This window comes from Hipposideros armiger, unplaced genomic scaffold, assembly GCF_001890085.2.
Source record: "Hipposideros armiger isolate ML-2016 unplaced genomic scaffold, ASM189008v1 scaffold_298, whole genome shotgun sequence".
Classification (NCBI taxonomy): domain Eukaryota; kingdom Metazoa; phylum Chordata; class Mammalia; order Chiroptera; family Hipposideridae; genus Hipposideros; species Hipposideros armiger.
The window spans coordinates 808,824-833,963 of NW_017731648.1; the positions used below are offsets into that span (position 1 = coordinate 808,824).

At 52.0% G+C, this 25,140-nt stretch overlaps 1 protein-coding gene across 13 annotated transcripts in view; it reads left to right on the forward strand.

The window, feature by feature from the left end:
• Positions 1 to 25,140, forward strand: part of DNM2 (dynamin 2) — a 96,812-nt gene that overhangs the window by 60,802 nt on the left and 10,870 nt on the right. For 3 of the 13 annotated variants that reach the window (XM_019659253.1, XM_019659249.1, XM_019659247.1), the window contains exons 7-16: positions 1,183 to 1,325; positions 6,539 to 6,674; positions 8,258 to 8,325; positions 8,941 to 9,079; positions 11,400 to 11,486; positions 13,481 to 13,551; positions 14,926 to 14,955; positions 16,701 to 16,752; positions 17,608 to 17,619; positions 21,552 to 21,665. In XM_019659253.1, coding sequence (XP_019514798.1) covers positions 1,183 to 1,325; positions 6,539 to 6,674; positions 8,258 to 8,325; positions 8,941 to 9,079; positions 11,400 to 11,486; positions 13,481 to 13,551; positions 14,926 to 14,955; positions 16,701 to 16,752; positions 17,608 to 17,619; positions 21,552 to 21,665 — 852 coding nt within the window. Of the gene's footprint in view, positions 1 to 1,182; positions 1,326 to 6,538; positions 6,675 to 8,257; positions 8,326 to 8,940; positions 9,080 to 10,263; positions 10,403 to 11,399; positions 11,487 to 13,480; positions 13,552 to 14,925; positions 14,956 to 16,700; positions 16,753 to 17,607; positions 17,620 to 21,551; positions 21,666 to 25,140 lie in introns of all 13 variants that reach the window. The other 10 variants (XM_019659260.1, XM_019659251.1, XM_019659255.1 and 7 more) reach the window with 6 other exon arrangements.

The window sequence follows — 25,140 nt, forward strand, 5'->3', positions numbered from 1 at the left end:
TGCGGGGGCCACTGGTCACAGAGGACTTGCGGGTAGCCCAGATTCATACCACAGTGTATGGTGCTCTTTCAGCCTTGTGTCAAGCTTCATGGATACTTTGTAACTTCTTTTGTATTGTAGGTCAGATGGCAACAAAGTGCAGGTTTTCACTTTTGGGGTATTAGCTGATTTTATGGCTTTTGTTTTGCCCTTCCTTCTCTTCTCCCCTCCCTTCCCTTGCCCTCCTCTTTTCTTCTTTTCTCGCCCCCATACTAGTTACAAAAAAAAAAGTTATATGCATATGGCCCAAATTTAGTGAATGTCCCACTTCCTCCCATCCCATGATAAGTTCCTTCCCCAGAGGCTGCCCGTGGCATCATTTCCTGGGCTTCCTTCTAGAGAAACTCAGGGCCTGGAGGGCCGCTGTGTCTGTACCGCCCCCTCCCTCCTTCCCGCCTTTCTTTCCCACCTGAGCAGTAAGGTATTTGCCCACTGCTCTGTACCTGGCTTTTTCTCTAACGACACCTCTTGAGACTCATTCCCTGACCTTTACTGCAGTGCTCCCTCCTTTTAAAATGTGTGCACTTGATGCAAAAGCAGAGCAGTGGAGGAAAGGGGGCTGCGGTTAAACGTCTCCTTCTTGCCCCCCTGCTCCGTTCTGCCCTTTCCATCGCATTTGTTTCCTGTGATGCTTCCTTCTCTCTGTTCCTGCAAATGAAAACATGTTCTTACTCTTTCCCAGAAGGCAGTGCTTCATGCGTATGTTCCGTACGTTTTTTGGGAAGCTGTGTCTGACTTAGCTTGTAGGGCCCGTCCCCATGTCTGCACATCCACCTGGTGTCCTGCTGTCCTCATGGACTGTGGCCTGTCTGTCGGTTCTTCAGTCCGTGGTCCTGCAGTGGCCTCCTGGGCTTTTCACTGAGTGGCACTTGTGGGAGACTGTTCTGGGTCAGCACACATGGCACTCTGCGTAGTCCTTGCACACAGTTGCGTGTACTCTATAGTGTGGGCACCCCGACTGATCTGTGCTACAAAGGCCCATGGGTAGCCCTGTACCGCCTCTCCGTGCCCCATGCACAAGTGTGATGCTAGCTGGATGTTCTCTTGAGGCTCCAGCTTTCTCTTGAGGCTGTGCTGGGCAGAGCTGGCCTGCCCCTTCCTCATGACTACACTGACGTCTGACCCCTGGCCTCTCTCCCACAGCAACTGACCAACCACATCCGGGAGTCCCTGCCAACCTTGCGCAGCAAGCTGCAGAGCCAGCTGCTGTCTCTGGAGAAGGAAGTGGAGGAGTACAAGAACTTCCGGCCCGACGACCCCACGCGCAAAACCAAAGCCCTGCTGCAGTACGTGTCCCCCAGTCCCCCAGCCTGGCTCACCAGGGCCTCCACCCAGCCACAGGGTCCCGGGTCTGAGCTGGGCACCCATCCTCGTTTATCCACCCGTTCATTCAACAAACATTTCCCAAGGGCCTCCTGTGTGTCAAGCCCTGTCCTGAGTACTGGGGTCCCTGCAGTGAACAGGGCAGACGCCCATCCCTGCCCTGTGTGCTCAGGAAGGGGAGGGGGAAGGATGAGACAGAAAAGAAGTAAATAAGCAAATGTATAGTGTGCGAAATGGCGAAATATTAAAGTGTGGAAGGGGCTAGAGAGTGCCAGGTGGGCATGAGGTGCCATTTAAAATAGAGTGGCCAAGAAGAGCTCTCTGACAGTGAGACTCAGGCAAAGACCTAAAGAGGTGAGGGAGGGAGCCATGTAGAGTCCTGGGGGTTGGGGCTTGGCTGGTGCAAAGGCCCTGAGATAGGACTATGCCCAGCATGTTGGAGGACGGCCATGGGGCTGGAGCACAGTGAATGAGGGAGAGTTGAGAAGAGGTGGGGATGGGGGTTAGGGCAGACTGTGCAGGGACTTGTGGACCATGGGGAGGACTTTGACTTTTGCTCTGAGTGAGTTGGGAGCCATGGAGGTTTCTGAGCAGAGGATAGGCATGGCCTGGCTCAGGTGCTCACAGGCGCCCTCTGGGCTGCTGCAAAGAGGATATACATGGGGGGTGGGGTGACTGGAGCCGGACTGTTAGCTGCTTCCATTTGGTCTCGGAATCCTCATCCTGACTCGGAATCCAGATGAGAGTCATGGGGGACTCCCTGCAGCTTGCAGCTCTGAGGCTGGGGAGTAGGTGTGCCCCACGAACCTAGGTTCTCACTTGGGGCCCCTCCTGCCCCTGGACTCCTGGTTTCTGCTCTGCTGGGGACACTGAATGCTGGAAGGGCTTGGCTAGAGTGGGTTCTGGAAACTCCCTGGCAACTCATATGGCAGATGGTTCCATGCATGAGACTCTTCCCACAGGAACACCAGAGGGACACTGTCCCCTGTGACCATGGTAGACCTGACGTTCCCCTACCCTCTCGGCCACATGGCAGTGCATGGTGGTAGGATTGGAGTGAGAATGCTTTTACTCTCAGATAACTTCAACTGCATTCTGCAAAGCTTTCTATAATGCAAACGCTAGTCTTTTGCAGACTTTAAGAGGAGATTTAGAGGCCACATGCTGCAGAGGCTATGGCCTGGTGGTAAGCCTGGGCCTGCTGGGCCACCACTGGCAGGTGACCATGTCTGTCTGAGCCTTACTTTCCTTGCCCTTAAAATGACAGCAGCAGCTGTCATATCACATGGCCATTGGAGGAACTTTTGAAAATACTGCTAAGTAGGACTCGGCCAGGGGATCCCCTCCACAGACAGCCACCATCCTCCAGGGTTTAGCATGTTAATTGTCATTTTTCACTAGTGCCCTGCAGGTATAGTTTGCACATCACAGTGGAGGTGCACTACTGTCATCTGCAGCGCCCCAGGAAGGCTGGGCCTTTTTTCGCATCTTCTCCATGGGTCCTAGTCCTGCAGGCCACAGACAAGCAGAGGCCCTTGGTCCTTCCTTTTCCACTGGTGCTTGTCCCTTTGAATTGCATAATTTTCCCCTCAGCCTTTATTATAAAAGTGAAGCAAAGAGGCTGAAAACTCTCCCTCCTCTGCACCCTGGTTCCCATCTTCGGGCTGTTGCCTTACAACAGAATAAGAACAAATGACGGAAGCATCAAGAGCCTTCCATTTCTTATGGCTGCCTGGCTTATCCCACAGGTTATTCCTGTGACCCGACACCCCTTGGGGACATTTGAGTATTTTTTGCTTCAACAGATGCTTCTCAAATTCATCATTGAGCACACATGGGAGGATTTCTGCAGGGCAGACTCCTAAAAGAGGGGTCGCTGGGTCAAGGAGCACTTAAATTTGAATCTGTATCACTTACACTGTCTACAGAGAGGTGTTCCCGGCAACCATGCCTGCAGGTCCGCAGGTCATGCACAAGCATATGCAGTGTATGGCCTATAGGAAGCCAGTGACAGAAAAACTAACCGTTTTCACTTTTATCACCATCGTTATGATAGATTGTTCTGTATCTGGCTTCCTCCCCACTAGCACAGCTTGGTCATCGCTCCGTGTCAGGGAACAAAGTTGTACAACCTCCTCCTTTACCTCCCAGCTGTGACTAGAATGCAGATCATTTAAAAGACCTGGCAGGTTCTTTCCCCAGACAAAGGGGTTGGGGGCATCTCTCAGGCCCACTCTCCTCCCCCCGCTTTTCTGCTTTGCACCTGGATCTCGCCCGTACAACTAGAAACAGGAATGCCTGTTCCCTTGACATGCAATTGTGGCTGTACACTCAGGACCACTCGTCTCTGGTGACCGCTGGTCATCTGTCGATATCTCACCTGCCCTGGACATTGCTGTATTTGTTCACTTTGGCTGCTGTGGTAAAACACCATGAACTGGGTGGCTTCAGCAATCGAAATTTATTGTCTTGCAGTTCTGGACACCAAAAGTCTGAGATCAAGGTATCAATAGTGTTGGTTCCTTCTGGGGGCTTCTGGTGGTTTGCTGCCAGTCTTGGGTGTTCCCAATCTCTGTCTTCACCCTCACATGGCTTTTCCCTCGGTGCATCCAAATTTCCCTGTTTTTTTTTTTAAGATTTTATTGGGGAATTAGGGGAGGGGAACAGCGCTGGGGAATCGGGGGAAGGGGAACAGACAAGTTGCTGTCCTTTTGTTCTTCAGTTTAGTTGTGGAGGACATTGCTTCACTGGCCCATGTTGGTATTATTGCGCTCTTCCCAGGTGAGGCACATCGGTCGCCAGCCTCTGGATGGCCGCTCACAGTGGCTCTTGGCAGTTCACACTGGCTGCCAGCCGCTCACGCTGGCTGCCGGCCACACACGGTAGCTTATGACAGCCCACTGCAGCAGGGACTGCAGCCTACGCTATCGCTGGCGACTCATGGCAGCCCAGCTCCAGGTCGAGCTGTTGTTCACCATTTTAGCTGTAGAGGGCAGTGTCACTGGTCCCCATGTGGGATCCGAACCGGGGCCCTGCTGCTCAGAGCTACTGTCCCAAGCCAGCTCTTAACCAACCGCGCCACTTGGCTGGCCCACATTTCCCGGTTTTCTAAAGACACTAGTCACATTGGCTTAGGGTCACACTCTAATATGACCTCATCTTAACGAATTACATCTGCAATGACTGTTTCCAAATGAGGTCACATTCAGAAGTACTGGAGGTTAGGACATCAACATGAGTTTTGGGGATAAAATTCAACCTGTGACAGATGGTAAGGGTGCTCTGTGAGCGTGGCTTGTACTCCAGGGCCCCTGGGAAACTAGTGTTCATATGTTCCTGGCCTGGCCACCCCAACAGTGCACTGATATCTCCTGTATTTGCTCATAAGAGCTAGACTTCTGCCTGCTAGAGCTTGTGGGCTCCATGCTGCATGCCCATGGGGCTGGTCCCCACTGAAACAGCTCCCCTTCAGAGAAACACCACACAATACAGGCATACCTTGAGTTTTGCAGATATGAGTTTTTTACAAATTGGAGGTTTGTGGCAACCCTCCATCATGAAAATCTATCGGTGCCATTTTTCCAACAGACTCAGATGATGGTTAGCATTTCTTAGCAATAAAGTATTTTTTAATTAAGGAATCTACATTGTTTATTAGACATAATGCTATTAGACCCTTAATAGACTGCAGTGTAATGTAAAGATAAAACATGCACTGGGAAACCAAAAAATGTGTGTGACTCGCTTTATTGCGCTGATCTGGAACTGAACCCGCAACATCTCCGAGGTGTGCCTGTACTTGAGTAGGTCAAGAATTCGGAGGACAGGGGCCAGCCAAGTGACGCGTTGGTTAAGAGATGGCTTGGGATGTCAGCTCTGAGCAGCAGGGCCCTGGTTCAGATCCCACATGAGGGCCAGTGATGCTGTGTCCTCCACAGCTAAGACCTGGAGCTGGGTTGCCGTGAGTTGCCGGCGGCGGCGTAGGCTGCAGCCCCTGCTGCTGGGCTGCCATAAGCTACTGTGTGTGGTTGGCAGCCGGTGTGAGCTGCCAAGAGCCACCGTGAGTGGCCGTCCAGAGGCCAGCGACTGATCTGCCTCACCTGAGAAGAGCGCAATGATAATACCAACATGGGCCAGTGAAGCGACGTCCTCCACAACTAGACTGAAGAACAAAAACAACAGCAACTTGTCTGTTCCCCTCCCCCCGATTCCCCAGCGCTGTTCCCCTCCCCCAATTTCCCAATAAAATCTTAAAAAAAATAAAAGAATTCGGAGGACAGAAATAATGGAATGATTAAGGCAGACAGTGCAAGGGACTCGGGGGAAGCAACTAGAAGTGCTAAGGAAAACCAAGACGCTAATAAAGACCTTAGTTCTTCTCTAGTGGTCACATCTTTATAGTACTACTTGGTGACACTTAGAGATAATTTTTAAGGTCTGGGTTCTAAGGGGCCACATGTGGTATTATCACATTTTGTCAACTATATGAGTACTTTTTAAAAATACAAAAATTCTACTTCTCTGAATTCGGAAGTTTTAGGTGAATTACCATCAATTGACAGCATTTTTTCTTTTTTTGTGGGTGCATAGACAGATGGTGTATTTTAGGATCGATGACTTCTTGGAGTTGATGAAATCTAGAAACTCCTTGAATCCTCAGTTACCCTGTGTGGAGGTGCTGTAACAATCAACCTACTTTACAGATTAAGAAACTAAAGCTCAGAGGGCAAAGCCACCTGTCCAAGGCCTCACAGCCCATAGTGGTGGTATGTGCCACCCCACACAGGCTGGGGGATGGTGGGAACCAGCGGAAGGCCCCTGAATTGTGTGGAGAGACTATCTTTTCACACCATAGTCCTGTTGGATCAGACCAAGCCTCAGGGCAGAGGTGAGGGTGATAAGCCATGACCCCTGTACCTCACTCTTGTCATCTAGGAAGTGGGAGTAATAACTGCACCCATTTCAATTCAATGAGTGAGTAATCATAGCAGGACTAGAGTAGGCCTTGAGTGTAGCGAATGTTTGCCACCTGCAGCTCCTGAATTTTGTTTATTTGTTTTGACCTACATGTACATTTTGCTGCTAAAAAGTGAAAAGAGGTAAGTTGACTAAGAACATAATACTGGAGCTGTGTCAAAACCTCCGCTTTGACATTAGGTTTTCTTTTTCCTTGTAGGATGGTCCAGCAGTTTGGGGTAGACTTTGAAAAGAGGATCGAGGGCTCTGGAGACCAAGTGGACACGCTGGAGCTTTCTGGGGGTGCCCGAATCAATCGCATCTTCCACGAGCGGTTTCCTTTTGAGCTGGTGAAGGTAGCGCGGCTGGGCCCCCCCTGTCTCTGGGCCTTTCTGCTCGGCCTCGAGCCCAGCCTGTCCTCCCAGGGCTTGAGGTCTTGAGCTCCTGCCTCCAGGCCTGAGCCTGCTGAGAGCAGAGTGGCCTGGGGGAGGTGTTCCCTTTGGGCTTCCTTCCCTGAGCAAGGCAGCTTACAGATTTCCTGCAGAGCTTTACAAAATACTGTTTTTCCTCTGACAAAAACCAGTATATGTTCTTTGCAAAACACGTAGAAAATAGAGGTATTTTCACATGAGAAAATGTCCCCAGCATATTGAGAAAAAAATAACCAAGCAGTTTATGGAGCCAGCATGTGCAATGGGATGCATAGATAATATTAAAATATCCTTCCATATGAAATTGCACATGTGTGTCCAGATGTATGTCTTTGCATAGATCTGCAAGGATGTTCTTTAGTTCTTGATGCTGGGATTTGAGATTTTTTAAAAATTTGCTTGAAGTTTTACTTTTTACTGAGACCACATATCATTTTTATAAAAATCGGTAAAGTTATTTTCAATTAAAGATCAAAAGCTAAAAGCACAAAAACTCTTATAATCCTAACACCCACAAACAACTATTAGCACCTGGGTACTAATTAGCATCTAGAATTATATCTATGCAAAGGAGTCAGCCCCCTACACACACAAAGCCAGCACATACATTCATCCATGCTTGTGTGCACATATACAGAGGGTGCCAAAAAAAGGTACACACATTTTAAGAAAGGAAAAAACTAAATTAAAATTACGCTGATGGTAACCACTTTGAACACCTCTTGTAACTCCAGAAGTCAAACGTGACTTGTTTGTTATCGGTATATATTGAGTATTACAATTTTTTTTTTTTTTAAATTTTTTTTAAGGAGGGTGCAGCTCACAGTGACCCATACAGGGATCAAACTGTCAGCCTTGGTGTTATTTGCACGATGCTCTAACCAACTGAGCTAACTGGTTACCCCGAGTATTACAATTTTAATACAGTTTTTTTCCTTTCTTAAAATGTATACCTTTTTTTGGCACCTTCTGTATATTGTTTTAAATAACTATATGTCTTTGTACCCTGCTGTTTTCATGTGGTGGCCATCTTTTGAAACTAGTTAAAAGCATTTCTTGCATTGTCAGTGACAAAACAGGATTTTATTTTGTTGATGTCCCATTGTGCATTTAACCAGCCTCCCATTTTTGGACATTTAGGCTATTTTCATATTTTTCAGCAGTTATGAATAGTTCTGTGACTAGAACTAATTAATTCCTCAAGATAAGTTTCTAGAGCATTAAAAACTACCAAGTGACAGTATAGGTGTATTTTTAGAGGTTCTTGATTGGTACTGAAAGTAGCTCATAAGAAAGTTAATATAAATTTATGTTTCCTCTAAAAGAACAAGAGTGTTAGTTTCACAGAATTCTTGCTGATACTGGGATATTTCATATTTTTTTAAATGTTGACCATTTTCATATTCTGCCATGTGAATGCAGATGCACAAGAGATACAGCATTCCCCAGACACGCACCTATTGGGATGCCCCCGGTACGTCCTTGCATGTGTTTGGTTTCTCTCTTAGATGGAGTTCGATGAAAAGGACCTAAGACGGGAGATCAGCTATGCCATTAAGAACATTCACGGAGTCAGGCAAGTTCCACAGGGAGAGTTGCCATTGTTCCCTTCACCTCCGCGGTGCCACCCTCCAGCCAGTTGTTTCCCCCAAACCTCTGGGTACCCCGACTGTGAGGCCTTGACAAGGGTTCCTGGGTGGTTTTCAGTAGCTGTAAGTCTTTGTGGGTCTCCAGGAGCACTCGAAGGTGGGTGTGCTCAGTCCTAGTGAGTCTGTTGTGGGCCACGGGACTGTCTGCTGCCCTTGGATTAAACATTGGTTAAAATGCCCAGCCGGTTGGCATGAGCCCTAGTTACCGTGGTCAGCCAAGAAAGCTTACTTCATATTTGTCCTAGGAGTTGGGGGTGGGGAGCCAGATCTGTAGACATGATTACAGGAACCCAACATTTGTCCCATGGGAGCCTCCTGGGTCCCCTCGTATTCCTACAGAAGTAGTCATTTAAGTTATCCAGTCTCATATCACCATGGGGTCCTCAGGTTACCCTGGGGGTTTCTAGGTTGTGGACGCAGGCGTCTGACTTGCCATGACCTTGGTTCTTTCTCGGGAACCTGACCCAGGCCTGTGAAATTGCTGACCGTGCTTTGTTTCTCTCTGACTTATCTCCCTTGCCCCTGGGTTCGGATGGTTTTAGGACTGGGCTCTTCACCCCGGACTTGGCATTCGAGGCCATTGTGAAAAAGCAGGTCGTCAAGCTGAAAGAGCCCTGTCTGAAATGTGTCGACCTGGTTATCCAGGAGCTAATCAATACAGTTAGGCAGTGTACCAGTAAGGTATCGGCCCCTTGGCAGGGGACTCCTGGCCGTGTGGAAACTGGGGTTCGGGGCCTTGGTATCAGACTCCCAGTGCTGCTTCAGCCTGTGTCCCATATTTTCCCCCCATATTGCCTTGGTTTCCAAGAACAGGGCCTCTTTCCAGAGGCTGGGGTGGGGGCGTGTCACCCTGGATGCAACTGTGGGGGAGGGTGCCAGGCCTCCAGAAGTGGCCATATTGGTGGGTAGGGCTCCCTGGGACCCTGATACCAAGCCTAGCATGTGTCTGATGGAATTGGGGGTGTCGTTGGGCTATTGCTTTGCTGCCGTCTGGGAAGCAGAGAGGGACCCCGCGTCAGCTGCTGGAGGCCAAGCTCTCTGAACCTCCCTGGTGGTCACCCGTTCTTGACAAATGCCTAGAGCCCTCAGACTTCCCTAGAGCCTGCCACTTCTCTGTCCCCGAGGTGCCAAGGAAGGCCCGAAGACCAATAGCATAATAAGTGCTTGCGTCCAAAGTGGGCTCCTGACTGCCTCTGCCAATTCCCCTTGCTCCCCCTAGGAGCAGTGCTGTCCCCTCAGGCAGCCCGTCCTCAGGTCCACTAGGTCACAAGCGCCTGTGTGCTGTGTTCACAGGCCACTGCCTCCATCAGGCAGGATGTGCTGGGATTCCCCGAGGGCCTGGTTCCCAGGGCAGCATGCTTTGGCTAAGCAGCTGAAGTGCTTCCTGGTGGGCATTTTGTGCTTGCACGCCCACGATGGCCGTAGAGCTCTGGGTCGGCCTTCCAGGCAGGGGATTTCTGCTTGAGCCTTCTGTTCTCAGTCTGGAAAAGCCCACATTTGCTTCTTAAGCTTCTTCGATTGGAAAAGGGAGGGGAAAGAAAACCAGATGGGTGGAGATTATCATCCTGAAGCCTGTTGTCACAGATACGAAAACTTAAGGCACCCGCATACCCTTAGCCGTCTGTACGATGACACCGAAAAAGCACTTCTATAATTAAACCCCAGACCAAGCCCACCCCTTGGACCCAGGACGCCTCTTTGATCCGAAGCAGCTTCTGGGGCAAATGCGGGCACAGGCTCTTCCATGCATGTCACTAACCAGCTGACTCTCGTTTCTCTCTCTCTCTCTGTCTCCCGTCCCGGGTGTGTGGCCTGCACTGTCCCTGGGTGTCTTTCTACTTGGTCCCACCTTCCGCATGACCCAGGACGGGGCTCTTCACCCCCGACATGGCCTTTGAAGCCATTGTGAAAAAACAGATTGTAAAACTCAAAGAGCCGAGTTTGAAGTGTGTTGATCTCGTGGTCTCAGAACTGGCCACGGTCATTAAAAAGTGTGCCGAGAAGGTAACAGAAGGTTTTGTTATTATCACCTACGCATTTGTCTCCCATCTTCTCCCTCTGTTGTTAGTCTTAACCCACGCATCTGGGAGACTCTGCCTTGCCAGGAACCCCCCTCTGTGGGCCCCTTGTCGCTTAGTGACATCTCAACTTTGCATCGGCAGACAAAACGGGAGATGCATTGCACATGTGCCCACCTGTGCAGATTCGGCTACTGAAGGGGCTGGGAGGCCTTCGATGTTGCCATAGGTGTTGACCAAGTAGGCAGTGGGGATGAGCATCAGTGCCGGTTTCTGGAACCCTTAAGGAAAGGGGGTTTCCAAACTATCACCGAAGCTGTGAAATATTGCAATGTGCAGACCTGTGTTCTTATGTCATGGGACATTTAATAGGTTTTCCATGAGTTTTTGACTGTCCACTCAATTTTTCCCAACTTGTGGACTTAACCCAAACTGTTGAAGGTGGGCTCCCCATGTGTTTGGTTTGGTTACTGCTGTAAAGGCTGAGGCTCTGGGGGTGTTGGAGGAGTGGATTCCAAAGATGAGATGATGGGGAACAGTTCTCTGCAAGGGGGTCCCTCCGAGGTAGATCACCCAGATGCTGACCCACCATCCTAGAACAAGCACTACGCACTCACAAGCTCGGCAAGAGCACTCGTCCCAGTGACCTGGCGGCTTTAATTACACTCAGTGTCCTTGCTCTCACCCAGTGCTGGGCGGGAGGGGGGTGGCTGTCACCCGCTTTCTCTGCCACTTTCCACCTCCAAATCACATTCTCAAAAAGCCTCTTTGCTTGTGCGTGGACACCCTGTCGCTCTCTCCGGCCCACTGTCTCCCCACTGCCGCCTTGTCTCCCAGCTGGAGCGGCTATGAGACAGGAGTGGGATGGGGACTCGGTGGGCCCACCCCATGTCACCCACCTTCCCCTGTGTTTTCGGTGTGGTTTACGTTGCTCCCCATGCCATGAGGACCCAGCCAACTTTGCCACTCTGCTTTCCACCCAGCTCAGCTCCTACCCCCGGTTGAGAGAGGAGACAGAGCGAATTGTCACCACTTACATCCGGGAACGGGAGGGGAGAACCAAGGATCAGGTATTGGCTTTTTGTCTTAATTTTCAGGTATAATATACTTGCAGTAAATCTTGAGTGTACAGTTCTTTGAGTATTGACCAATGCATACAGTAACCCCACCTTAATCAAGATTATAGAATGGTTCTATCACCACCACCCCGCCAAAATTCTCATCCTTTGCATCTTTGTTAGCAACCCCGCCCCTCCCCTCAAGCCCTGGCAACCACTTGGCTGCCCCCTATCCCTATGGTTTTGCCTTTTCCAGGATGTTCTGTGAATGGTCTCTTGCAGTATGTATCCTTTTGATTCTGACTTTTTTCTCTCAGCATGATGTATGTATTCGGGATTCATCCCTGTTTGTGGTTTATCGAAATTTGTTGCTCTCGATCGTTGAACCACAGCTTATTTTATCTATTTGCCTGCCAGAGGACACTAGGGTGCTTTTTGTGTTTTAATTTTCTTGTGAAGACCAAGCACACACAAAGGTAGAGAGTTGGATTCCTCCACGTAGTCATAGCATGAGTCTCACATGTCCCCTGCTGAATGCACCCAGGACCTTCATTATGTTTTCATACAGCCCAACACCTGTTCTGAATCACTTTCCGGAACCAGTGGCCTCTTGGCAGCTGTTTGTTCAAACCAGAACTGAAACAAGCTGACGTGTAGTATTTGGTTGTGATATCACCTTGTTTAGAGTGGTTTCTCTTCCCTTGACATTGATGGAGAAAAAACCGGCTCATTTGTCCTTCAGAGGATTCCCCCAGTCAACCTGTGTCCTATTCCTTCGTAGCTTCTGTAGCCTGGAAGCTGGATCAAAAGCTTGGGAGATTCCAATTCGTTTTGTTGTCACTGTTGGCAAGGAGGCTGCTGTCCCTTCTATCCATATCATAGCTCCCTGTTGCCCCACTGTCAACACTGCCAGGCTCGATCCATGGGCTCCAGGGTGACAGGACTCAGGTTTTATAAAACCAGTGAAAGCGGATCCTACGAACAGAACACCCCAGTATTTTCCAGCAACCCCACAAGCTCTGACCTAGTGCCAGGCCTGTTTTATGTTTGAGGGCTTAGAGGCACAGTGAGGTGACAGGAAGAGCCAGGGTACTGTTTAAGGGCCTTCCCCTTATCTGAGATGACATCCGACTGGCTCATGTATGCCTGTGTATATGTGTGTTTCATTTTAATGTTCTTACCTGGCCACATTATCTTTGCTGTCTAAATGTGGCACATAGGGAATGCTAAGTGCTAGCTAAGACTTTACATATTGTGAATTATTTAACCCTTTGCAGCAGGCTCTTGTCTCCCCATTCCATAGCTTGGTAACATGAGGCTCCGGATCACACAGCCAGAAAGTGGCTGAGCCTAGCCTACAGCCCAGGTGGTGAGCCCAGAGGCTGTGCCCATAACCACCATGCTGGACTGCCTTGCTCTGCTCTGTTGGCCCAGTCTTACTTGTGAGGCCCTGTCGTCTGAAGTACCCATGTCCCATTTCCCAATATGTATGTGTTGTCCTTGTTCTGCCTGGAAAGCAGTGTGGTTATGGGCTCCCCCTGCTGGCTGGTGCGAGAAGTGCTCCAGCTGCTGTGCTCCTCAACTTAGAATGGGGTTAGGTCCTGATAAACCCATTGTAAGTTGGAAATATTGTAGGTTGAAAATGCATTTAACACCTAACCTACCAAACATCGTAGCTTAGTCTAGCCTACTGTAAATGTGCTCAGAACACTTACATTAGCCTACCCTTGAGCAAAGGCATCTGACATAAAGAATACACTGCAGAGTATTGGCTATTCACCCTCGTGATCGTGTAGCTGACTGGGAGCTGCGGCTCGCTGCCGCTGCCCAGCATCATAGGAAAGTATTGTACTGCATTTCAGTAGCCTGGGAAAAGATCAGAATTCAAAATGTGACGTACGGTTTCTACTATATGTGTATTGGTTTCACACCATTGGAAAGACGTAAATTGAACCATTGTAAGTCAGGGACCATCTATACTTACAGTGACCCCTTCTTTCCCTCAGATTCTTCTTCTCATCGACATTGAGCAGTCCTACATCAACACAAACCACGAGGACTTCATTGGATTTGCCAAGTATGTACTTTTCAGGATAGTGGCTGGGGAGTGGCACCAATGTCCCCTCTCAGACAGTCGAGTTGGGATTCCCTCAGCGGGCTGGGGCATGAGGCTCTCTCTATCAGGGTCCTGGGGTGAGAGAACCTGGAAGCTTGCATGGGCTAGTAGCTGCCCCATCCCCATTGTCCCCAGTGCACCTCCTGTGGTTAGTTTAAGGAAGAAAGGGCAATCCTGGGGTCATACTCATTAAGAAGGGGGCGAGGCTAGCCAGCATCCAGAGCTTCTTTTCCTGTAGGACTTCACAGAACCTTTCATAGACGCTGGGGCAGCTTTCCTAGCCTCCCCGTACTCACTCGGCCCTTTCACAGTGTCTCACGGGGTCAGGGCTGCCCAGGATCTCCATGGCATCCATCCATACAGTGTAGGTTTTCAACCAGAACCTTCCCTGGAACCTGGATAAGGGGCTAGAGCAGGGAGTTCTGATTTTAGCTGGATGTAGATGTAAATGCTGGTGGTCTCAATCATCCCCAAATTATTCCATCAGCTCCTAGGCCCCCCTCAGCGAGCTTGGGTGTCACGTGGATTGTTCTGGTAGCTCATAAAGGTCTTGTTGCCTGAGCCCAGTAAAATAACAGACCATTGGTAGCCAACTCCCTTGTATCATTTAGCAAATACTGCTGGTATGCCTTCTCTGTGCCAGGCCCTATGTGACAGCAGTGAGCAAGCACAGACACAGGTCCCCACCCTTAAAGGAAAGTCTTGTGCTGGGGAAGGACGTGCACGTGGGCAGTTAAGATACAGTGTGGTCAGTGACAGGGTGGGGCTGCGTAGGGCCCGTGGGAGTCCAGAGGGCGGCCTTGGGAGTGCGGGGAGGCTTCTTTGAGGAGCGGCCTGCGAGAGCCCAGTGTTAGGCTAGCAGTCTGGGGCAAGAGGGTCTTCCTGTCAGGGGTCTCTCTGTTGGGCTAAGTAGTTGCCCAGGTAGAACATTCAACTCAGCACAGTTGATTGAGCAGCTGTTCTGTGCAGATCACAGGGTAGGTGAGTGGAATGAATGAATGAATGATTGAGTGAATGAGGGCATGATCAGAAGCTTTGTGCCCCAGCTGGGCTGTCCCTGCTGGAGGTGAGCTGAGGGGCCCTAGTTATGGGCTGCCTCTCAGGCGGGGGTTCTCAGAGCTTGGGGAGCAGCCCCTCCTGCTCCTGTCCCCCAGCAGCCAGATGTGTGTTGGCTGAAAACGCTGGTCCCCCCTCTTCGGTTTGGTGCTGTTTTCCTCACCTTGATGTCTCTGCTTCTCATACTTCATCCACAGTTCCTTCTCACAATCTCTCCTGTTTTTCCTTTGACCACTCCACTCTTTCCTCTGGATTCCTGGGCCTTCCCACCTCCCCCAGCTGTTACTATACTGAGCAGCTGGTGACCTGGTGGGTATTGCCTGCTGTGTGCCTTTTCTCTGGTGTGTGAATGGCTGGGGGTGGGGTCCAGGTATCAACCAGGCCCCCAGCCCTGGGTGGGATATCCTAGGGACCCACTGAACAGCCATAAAGTGCTGTCTCAGGGCCTTTTGCCTAGCACAGTGAAGAAGCCAAGCATGGGCCTGCCCCTTCAGAGCCCACATTCTGGAGACACATTGTCATTGAGCAAATTGTCCCAGGAAGATGAGAGTTGGAGAGGAGAGTAGGTGAGGGGTTGTGGGAAAGGGACGCAAAGGACGAGTCCTGGAGAGACCTTTCTAAGGAAGTCATGACAGGCAGGGGACCCTAAGAAAGTGTGATAAGACAGGGCAGGAAATCTGAGGAGCAGGAGCATCGAGAGGCCTGGGCAGGGGGGAGGTGAGAGGCCAGGCCCCATCACCAGGAGGCCCCTGCAGACCAGGGGGAAGGCTTCGGGCTCACCCCTGCCCAAGGCAGTGAGGAATCTCTGGTTGCATGCAGGCAAGGAAAAGGTGCAGCCATGTGGGCTGCCAGGAAAAGGAGGGAGCCAGGAAGCCCTTAGGAAATAGCATGTCTGGGACCTCTCTAGCACTCAGCCATCACCATGTGTGGTTTAGCTTGGTCCTGTCTGCTTCAGACATTGATCAGATGTCTTCCTTTGCTTATATGTTCTGGGCTGCTTTCCCACTGCCCTCTAAACATTAAAAACAGGGCCCAGAGAAAAAGCCCTATAATAAACTCATTGAATAACCTCAGTGTTAGGAAAATCATTGGATAAAATTCCACCTCCATTCTTAATGTTTCAACTTTTACTGATCAAGGAACAGAAGGCTGTTTCGTTTGTGTGCACGTGCACACACACAATTTACACAACAGCCAGCTTGATCTTTAAGGTAAAACCCCAGAGGCGGTCAGTAAAGGAATAAAATAAGGTGGTTTGCCTTTTCATATTATGAAAGTCCAGCTAAAGTAATACGATAAGAAAATATGACGTCTTAGTAACAGGAGGTGTCAGTTGTTTGCAGATGATGATATGATTGTCCAAGTAGGAAATATATTAGGACAAGGGACATAAGCAGGTGCCCACGAGCAAGCTATGTGGACTTCGTCTGCACTCACCATTTCCTGGCATGAACTAGCCAGGAAATAAGATAGATGAAAAAAAGAGATCTGGGACTATAGACAAATAAGGAACCTTGTAGAAACACACCCTGTTGACCTTGACTGTCCTCTGGTTTGGGCCAGGAGCCATCCAAGATGAGTGATGTTTTATTGGCCAGCAGCTGTCCCACGGTCTGATCTTTCAGGTCAGAACCACTTAGGACTTGGGCTGGGGTCAGGGGTAGGAATTGAGACTGGGAGGAAGCCTAAACAGCCTGGGGCTCGGGGTAAGCCACCATGGCTACCTTCCAGCCCCCTGGGAATCCAGCTTCTCATGCCCACTCCTCGAGGCTCCAGGACCCAGTGACTTCTGGAAATAGCTGGTACTCTCAGAAGTGGTTGATATCAGGGCCTAGAAGCCTTGGTTTAACTCCATACATTTTCCTGTTCCATGAGCCTGAGTTCTTGCCCTTGGGCAGCCCTTTGTGTGTAGGGGGGCTTCCCTCTGACTCTCCCCTTAACTGGTCACTGACCCCCTCATGGGGGAGAGGACCCCACCCGGGCCTTGAGGGCCTCTTGCTCCTTGTCTCTACCTGCGTCTCGCCCACATGAGCCTCTCTGTGCTTTGGTTGCAGCGCCCAGCAGAGGAGCACACAGCTGAACAAGAAGAGAGCCATTCCCAACCAGGTAGCCACCCCTCCAGGGCCCACAGCTCCATCCTTGGGCAGGGGCGGGAGGGCAATAAGGGACCTCCGAGCCTGGTGATGGCACCTGGCCTGTGGCATGCCCCTCCAGATTCTGAGAGCCAAACCTCTGGCAGGGCTGAGGGAGCAGATTTTATGCACCTGGAAGGCCCTGTCTGAACATCCAAGGCCATGGTTAGAACTTGACCTTCCGGGCAGCCCAATCATTCCTGGTGTCTGCGGCCACATTGGGTTACCAGCCCCCAAGGACTTGGAGCCTATGGGAAGCTGCATTGTGACAAGCAGTTCTGAGGAGACCAGAGGTGCTTTGACCCCCACACCTGGAGGAACCCTAAGCCACACACAGGGTTTTCTTCCTCAATGCTGTGCCTAGCCAGAGGCCTATGAAATAGGAACAGCCTTATATTTGCCAGTATTAGGTGTTTTTTTTTTGTTTGTTTTTTTAGAAAATCATTATCTTTGAAAATTTCTGCCAATGTCCCCCGCTTCTCCACATCGTTGGGGGAGGTGGGGGCTCTGCTATTTATCTTGCACGATTATAGAGCCCTCTGGAAAAGAAGGGTGTAACCACTGCATGATTTTTTTTGCGCTTGCTGTAGGTAATACATATGTTGTTGCTTTTTTGTTTCAGGAGATGATAATGAATTAAATATTAACACCATGAATATAATTAATAGCATGTAATTTTTTTTCTTTTGCTGTTTTTTCCTCTGCTCTTCTCTTCTCCCATTTTTGTGCTTTTCCTGCTTTTTCTCCATCCCCTCATGTCCCTTACGTTTCTTTTCCTCCACCTATTCTTCTCTGATTTATCCACAATCCTAACTTTGCATTTTCAAAGGGGGAGATCTTGGTAAGTACCCACTTAACATGGTAGCAAACATTAGAGAATCTAGTAGTGGTGGAGATCCTGCCACCCTTTAACATTCCCTTTCCCCCAATATAACAAAACAACTAAAAATCAAACTAACCTTAAAACCCCCTGCCACGGCTGATGCCCAATGTCATGTTGCCCTGGGCATAAGCTGACTCACACAGACACTAACCTGCCCTGGTGGGAGGCCCACCCCTCCAGCCCATTCTTGACATGTTGACCTGGTTTTCTGTAGGTCAGGGATGGCAAATACTCGGCTAACACCCCATACTTCCCTCCCCTCACATCCCTGGCCAGGGAAGATTTTGCCCCAGCCCTGCTGGAACTTTACACTGCTGACACTCCATCTCCAGTGCAGACATCACTATGCGGAAATTTCTCCTCTCCTGTGCTCATGGCAAACATTACTAATTGATCCAGCACTCTCCCTTGTGACTCTCCCCTTTCATGTGCCCATCCATGGCAGACACCGCTAATCAATCCTGCCATTCTTTCCTAAGCATGCCACCACTCCCCATTCTTTTGGCAGATGTGACTAACTGGCCAGAACAATTTTTTTCCCATGTGATAGTTTTGTATGTGACACAGTCCCATGACAGACATGACTAATTGATCAGGGATCTCTCTTCTCGATGCTGCCACTATCCTGCCTCCATGGCAAGCAGATACGAAGATGGATTAAGCTCTTTTGTTCCACTTGTCCCCATCCCATATCCTTTGCTTGTGGCAGACATCGTTAGTTGATTCTAGCAACCTTTCCCACTGAGCCTTAGAATTCTCACCACAGGACTCTGGGCAGCTCCTACCTGTTGATTGGTGTGGCCCCCACATGAGTGGTATTTGCCATCCCTGTTGTAGGTTATACCTCCTCTCTGTGTGTGGCCCAGCCCAGTGGGGAGCAGGTACTTCACATGTCTGAGAGTTGAGCTCTTTTCAAGGTGCCCACCTCTGGGCAGCTGGCTTCAGCCCCAGCTCTCCACCTCGGAAAGCACGGCCTGGGCCTCCAGCCCTAACACAGGCCTTCTTTCCAGGATACTCTCCCACCCGCCAGCCACTGAGGCACTGGTCTGGCCCCACTGCTGCCTTCTCAAGGCCCCAGGATCCTTTTAGTAGCTGATCTGACCCTGTGCTTGGGCCTCACTTTTGTGCCCAGGGCCTAGAATTCTCTCAAAAGATACAGAAAGGGCCAGAGCTTGGCGAGGTGGAGTGGTGGGACTGGAGTGGTGGGACGGTGGCAGGATAAATGGATTACCCTTGGCCCATGGTTCCCCCTTTCCCATGTGTCACCCCCAGCCCCTTTGAACTTGAATGATTTCCTGCCTCTAAACAGCCCAGGGGCCTTCTTTTCCCCACACCCCTCACCCGAGAGGCTTAGTCATTCTTTTCCTGCTGGATTCCACACTCCTGGCCACAAAGTGTGGCCAGTTCCTAAGTCTCCTAGTTATGGTTGCCATCCTTGCCCAGGCAGCTGGGGCTGGGACCCTTACCCGGGAGCAGATGGGACCACCGTGCTGGCGGTCCCTAGCTGTATTGCTTCTTGCCTGCTGCCCATGCTGTCTCTGTGGCCCTTCCACCCTCCCCGGCATGCCTGTTGCTGTGCACCCAGGAGCATGGGAGCCTTGCCTGCTTCTTCTGTCTCCCCTGCCTACCCCACTCCCATCCCCCACCTCATTCTAAGCTCAGTCTCCTTGGACACAAATCTGGCTTTTGGATGAGGAGGCCTAGGTACTCCTTTTCCTCTAGACTCAGCGCCTGTGTCTGCCACCCATAGCTTGCACCATCCCAGGGTGGGAGTTAGTCTCTGACCCCAGGTGGGCTCCCACAAAGGTATTGGGTTGCCGGGAAAGTCATGACATATTTTTTCTATGTTTTTTTGTTGCAAAAATGCGTCATGACTTTTCCAACAACCCAACAGCTCTTTGGGTAGCTTGAGGGAGAAGAGACCTCAGGTTTCTCCAGGCCTGACAAGCAGCCTCCTGCCCTGAGGCTCAGATGTGCCATCCCTGGTGTGCCCAACCTCCCCTTCTCCCCCCCATTGCCACATGCTCTACAGCACAGCCAGGGCCCTGCCTGCCAGCTGTGGCATCTATTGACCAAGGGTGGATGCAGGCAAGCCAGGCAGCCAAGGGGTGGCCAGGGTACATTTGCCCTTGGAAACTAGGTTGGGCCCAGGAATGTGAAGGCCTCGTCATGGGAGGAATTCTCTGGGGAGCACTGAAAACCTGTCTCTCCACTCCGCCTCTTTCCCTCCCCTGGCTGTCAATCAGCAACTGAACTGAAGGTTAGAAGCACCCATTCTGTGGGTCTGGACTAAGGCAGGGAAGGCCCGCCACCAGCCACCGGGGGAGCAGAGGAGCAGGCATGAGCAGAGCCGCACAGCTCTGGGGCTGGGTGCTGGGCAGATGCAGGGGCTCCTTCCTGGGTCCTATGCAGAATGATCTCGGGCCTGAGTCTGGAGACCAGCCTTACTCCCAGCATAACCAGCTGCCCTGCTTTGCCCAGCACTGGGGTGTCCCCAGGATTTGAGACTTCTAGTGCCAACTTGGAGCATCCTGGGCAAACCAGGGTTGGTTGGTCACCCTGATGCCCGGGAGGATTCCATGATCTTGTTGAGGCTGATGGCCTCTGCCCGCCAGGCAGCCCATGGGAGGGCAGGTGCCAGAGGTCACTGCCTGCTTCCTGACGGCCACAACACTCAAGTGCTGTTTCATCATCCCAGAGACGGAGACGTCTATGCTCTTGCCCTTAACGAGCTCCTAGGTGGCATCTCATGCCGTCCCCAGCCTGAGCAGGGACTTCTGTGTGCTTTCTAGGGTGTCTGGGCGCTCTATGGCCACATCCACCTTCATGGCCTCTGTGGCTCAAAGCCCCACACTCAGTCCCAGGAGGGGTGAGGGCCAGGGGCTGGTCACTTGTTAAGATTCAACAGGCCTGGGGGCACATCAGGGTAGGCAGGATGAAGCCCTTCCTGAGACCCACCCGCTAGGAAGGTATGTCGGCCCCAGAGCCATCCCTGCAGCCCCATCTAGGGCGCTCCTGCCCCACCCCAATCTGGGGTCAACACCAGCCCTTTCCAGCTGTCTAGCCACATGCAGCCCACCCTCTGTAGCTTGGCCCAGTCTGTCGCTGCCTTGGCCTGGGGCGGCCCTGCCTGTGCCTCCATGTGCTTCCCACTGCCCTGGGGTCCCCAGTCCAGAGTGATGGGGGCCTCTGGCCCACACATGCCTCTATGGTCCAGGGAACATGGGAGCATGGCCCCCCAGGCTGCCTGCATTTAACTGTCAGGTGAGTTTCCCGTGCAGGCCCGCGTTCTGCCTCTCCCTCAGGTGACAGCTATGGCCTGATAAGCCCCATCCAGGGGGTCTGCCAGCGCAGAACCCAAAAGTGTCAGGCAGAGAAAAGTGGGACCATGGGGCTTGAGGCCAGTGTGGGGCATATCCCCTACAGGTTCCCTGTGCTCAAACTTTCGTCCTCAGCCCTCTGGGTGTAGGCACCCCTACATCGTTATACTCTGAAAAGGGCCTGTGGGGAAGGGATCCCCGGGGCAGGGGTTGTCAGAGCAGGTCCCTGTGCCCACCAAGCTCCCGCCCCGGTGAGCTGAGCAGATGAACTGACAGAGCAGGCAGCAGAATTGAGGCTGCGAGTTGAGCCTCTGCTTGTTGGCTCCTGAAAAAAGAGAAAAAGAACTGCTTCATTGCATGGGTGACTGTCCACCCGAGCGCCCCATGCCAGTTTTCAGCGGGAAGTACTTGGGGCAAGGCGGAGTTGGGTTGTCTGTCTTCGGGCTGGAAGTGTCTCTGTCATGGTCCCCTGGCTTCCCGCCTTGCTGGGGGCGAGGGCACTGGCTGCTGTGTTGGGGGTGGGCCGGGCTGGGCGATGGGTCCCCCATTGAGCTGCACCCTTTCCCTCAGGTGATCCGCAGGGGCTGGCTGACCATCAACAACATCAGCTTGATGAAGGGTGGCTCCAAGGAGTACTGGTTTGTGCTGACGGCTGAGTCTCTGTCCTGGTACAAGGATGAGGAGGTGAGTGGCCTGCAGGGATAGGGCCGTAGGGCCAGATGGTTGGTCTGGATGGTTGCTCACTCGTTCACGCACTCTTTTACTCATTCACTTACTTGCTCATTCGTTTGTTCATTTGTTCATTCAAGAAAGGCTCCCCCAAGTGCACTGTGCCTCAGAGTTCACCATTAGGATGGAGGGTGTGCCAGGCATCACACATCATATCCCAGCCCTTCAGAGCCACTGTCAGGCTGGAAACTAACCTCAGCCTCCAAAGTCACAGCAAGGGGAGCCCTGGCTTGGAGGGGACACAGCCTGAGTTCAGGGACTAGGCTCACAGCCAGGCGGCTAGGCTGCTGGGGCTCTGTGGTCTACAAGCTACATGGGCTCAGCCAGGCCCTTAGTCTCTCTGGGCCTCAGTTTCATCATCTGTAAAGTGGGTAAAGTGGCCTCTGCTAACTGTGAAGTGCTTAGTCATAGTGTCTGTCTTTGGAACACTCCACATGTGCTTGTCCTTATCAGAAGGACAGAGGGAGGCTTCACAAAACAGCACCAGGAACATTCACCACAGGGAGCAGCACTGCATGCTCTGGTCTCCATAAACCTGTGGTGGGTGGGCGGCTGTGAGTGTACCCCCAGCCCAATGGGCAGCCTCTCTGTCCAGATCCGTCCTCCACCTCTGCTCTAGCCCATCCTCCCATTCTGAGTATCCCATTTCTTTACTTAGTTCTCTTAATGGAACAACAAAACTGTGGCATAGTGGCCTAGGAGGGAAGCCACTCCTTCGGTTCCTGTTGCTACTGTTACAGGTTGAGGGTCACGGGCACGGGCCACTGTGTTTCTGTCATTTGCCTGGGTTGCCCTGTTGATCAGGGCACTATTAGATGTCTGTTACAGAGGCCCAAAATGAAGGCACTTAGAAAAACAGAAGTCTGTTTCTTGCCCGTGCCCCTGGTGAGCTTGGCAGCCCTGTGCTGTGAGGCGTTCAGGGCCTAGGCTCTGCCTCCCCTCATGGTCCAAGATGGCTGCCCCCATGCCCACCACCACGTGGCCTCAAGGAAGGGAAATAAGGGTGCTCATGCGTCCCTGACCAGAATCTGATCACATGGCCACTGTGTGTCCTGCTCACCTGGGATGGCACAGCCACCAAGCCCGGCTCCTTGGAGGAGAAGTCAGGCTTATCTTGTTGCCCCTGGAGCCATCCTACCTGGCTTTTCTCCCCGTAGGGGTTTAGGAAGACCCCCTGCAGAAGTGGCCCACACCAGATGCCTCACTGACCCCATCCTGGGACAGGCAGGCCTAGGTCCAGCCATGTATACTTTCACCTAGGCTCAGAGAGAAGGCAGGGAGAGCTCTGTCGAGGCCTGTCTGTGGCCCTCTTGTTTATGAAGCCCACGTCCTATTCCAAGCACACTGGCTGGGGAGCCCACAGAGGCTACACATAAAGAGCACCCTCCTCCTCCTCAGGAAATCCTCACACTTTGTCAGTGAGGAAACTGAGGCTCCAAGCAGTGACTTCCCCCATGTCACAGAGCAAAACCGGGTCCCTCTGATGGGTATAGGGCATGAGCGCTCTAACCCAAGAGACACCTCGGCCCCGGCCTGGACCATTGCCCCACAGCCTAACCCAGATGTGGTTCCTCCAAAGGAGAGTATTTGGGGTGAAATCATCCTACTCCACACAGGGCCAGAGACTCACCCCTAGAATATTCCAGAAGCCTCAGGAGCCCTGAGACCCCAAAGAGAAGGTCCCTACCTGGGTTGCTGTTTCTAAACCAGGGTAGGGGGTCTTCCATGACCCCACAGCATCATGGGGTTGGGATGTAGAGGGAGGGCAACCAGGCCTTCCGCAAGGAACCCGTGTGGCCGGAGTAGCTTCTCAAAATGGCCGGGTGAGGGGTGAGGTGACGCTTTCACATATTTTCCCCTCCCTCCGCCCCTGCAGTCTGAAACCCAGCCTGTTCTGTGGTTTTCAGCTGTCAGACAAGCTCAGGGCTGGTCCCCGCCTTTGGGCTTGGGGGTCCCCAGGGCCTGACACCAGCCTTGGGCAGCTGTAGAATAAGTTCTGGGCCCAAACCCCAGCCTAGTTCGCTGTATGGCACCATTGTGAGTCCCATTTTGAGAGCTTCTTTTCTTGAACTTAAGGAGGGGCTTTTTGTTTTCCCCTGATCTGGGGGTTGAAAGCAGGAGCCCCAGACTCCCTTGGGGCCCCAGACCAGAGGCAGGAGCAGTGTTGGGAGGAAAGTGGAGCACCCGCCGGCCGTAACGAGAACCAGCAGGCCTGTGAAAGGCCCTGTGTGTGCCCCAGACAAAGCAGGCTCAGATTGGGAGGGTCAGGAGCAAAATCCTGTACCCCCACTCAAGTTAGTATTCCAGTCAGATCCCTCAGAGTCACACATGGCGGCCACCCCTGTGGATTAGAGAAGCCTGAGAGAGGGGCAAGACGTCTCTCCATATTTCTTTATTTAAAAAACAAAGAAGAGAGGGCCGGCTGAGTGGCGTGTTGGTTAAGAGTTGGCTTGGAACGCCAGCTCTGAGCAGCAGGGCCCCGGTTCGGATCCCACATTAGGGCCAGTGACGCTGCGCCCTCTATAGCTAAGATGATGAACAACAGCTCGACCTGGAGCTGGGCTGCCGTGAGTCGCCAGCGACAGCATAGGCCGCAGTGAAGCTGCAGTGGGCTGCTGTAAAGCTACTGTGACTGGCTGGCAGCTGGTGTGAGTGGCTGGCAGCCGGCGTGAGTGGCTGGCAGCCGGCGTGAGTGGCTGGCAGCCAGTGTGAGCTGTCGTCCAGGGCCCAGTGACCGATCTGCCTCACCCGGGAAGAGCGCAATGATAATACTAACGTGGGCCAGTGAAGCGATGTCCTCCGCAACTAGACTGGAGAACAAAAGGACAGCAACTTATCTGTTTCCCTCCCCCAGTTCCCCAATAAAATCTTTAAAAATAATAATAAACAAGAGGAGGTGGTTATAGCATGGGGTAGGAGTCGGAGGGTGGTTCAGCCAGAGCCCCCCAACCTCATAACCAGTGTTGGGGCTCCCTCTGCCTTCCCTCCCCCCCCCCCAGGCCCTTCTGGACTGCAAAATCTTCTGTCCAAGCCTCCACCCCATTCGGAAACAGTGGTGGGCGATGACACTCACCTCTAGGTCTGCCTCTTGGGGGGTGGTTTCAGCAAGTTTGGGGGGCCCAGTCCTGACGTGTCGCTGGCCCGAGCCCAGCCTAACCAATGTGCAGACTACTGTACACATTCAGAGCTCCCTGAACAGGTAGTCTGAACACTGGGTTGGCGGGGCCGGCTGTTCATTCCACGGGCCCCCAGGCAGCAGCAGGGCCACCGTGCCTCAGCACCTCCAAGCAGGCGAGGAAGCCACTGCTCTGCCCGTGACAATCCGCCCTGGCTCTTCTGACGTGGCAAGGCTGGGCCGGCTTGCATCTGGAGAAAGTTGTGGGTTTTCAGGAAATCCTAAGGAGGGGCTGGGGAGAGGGAGGTTTTGGAT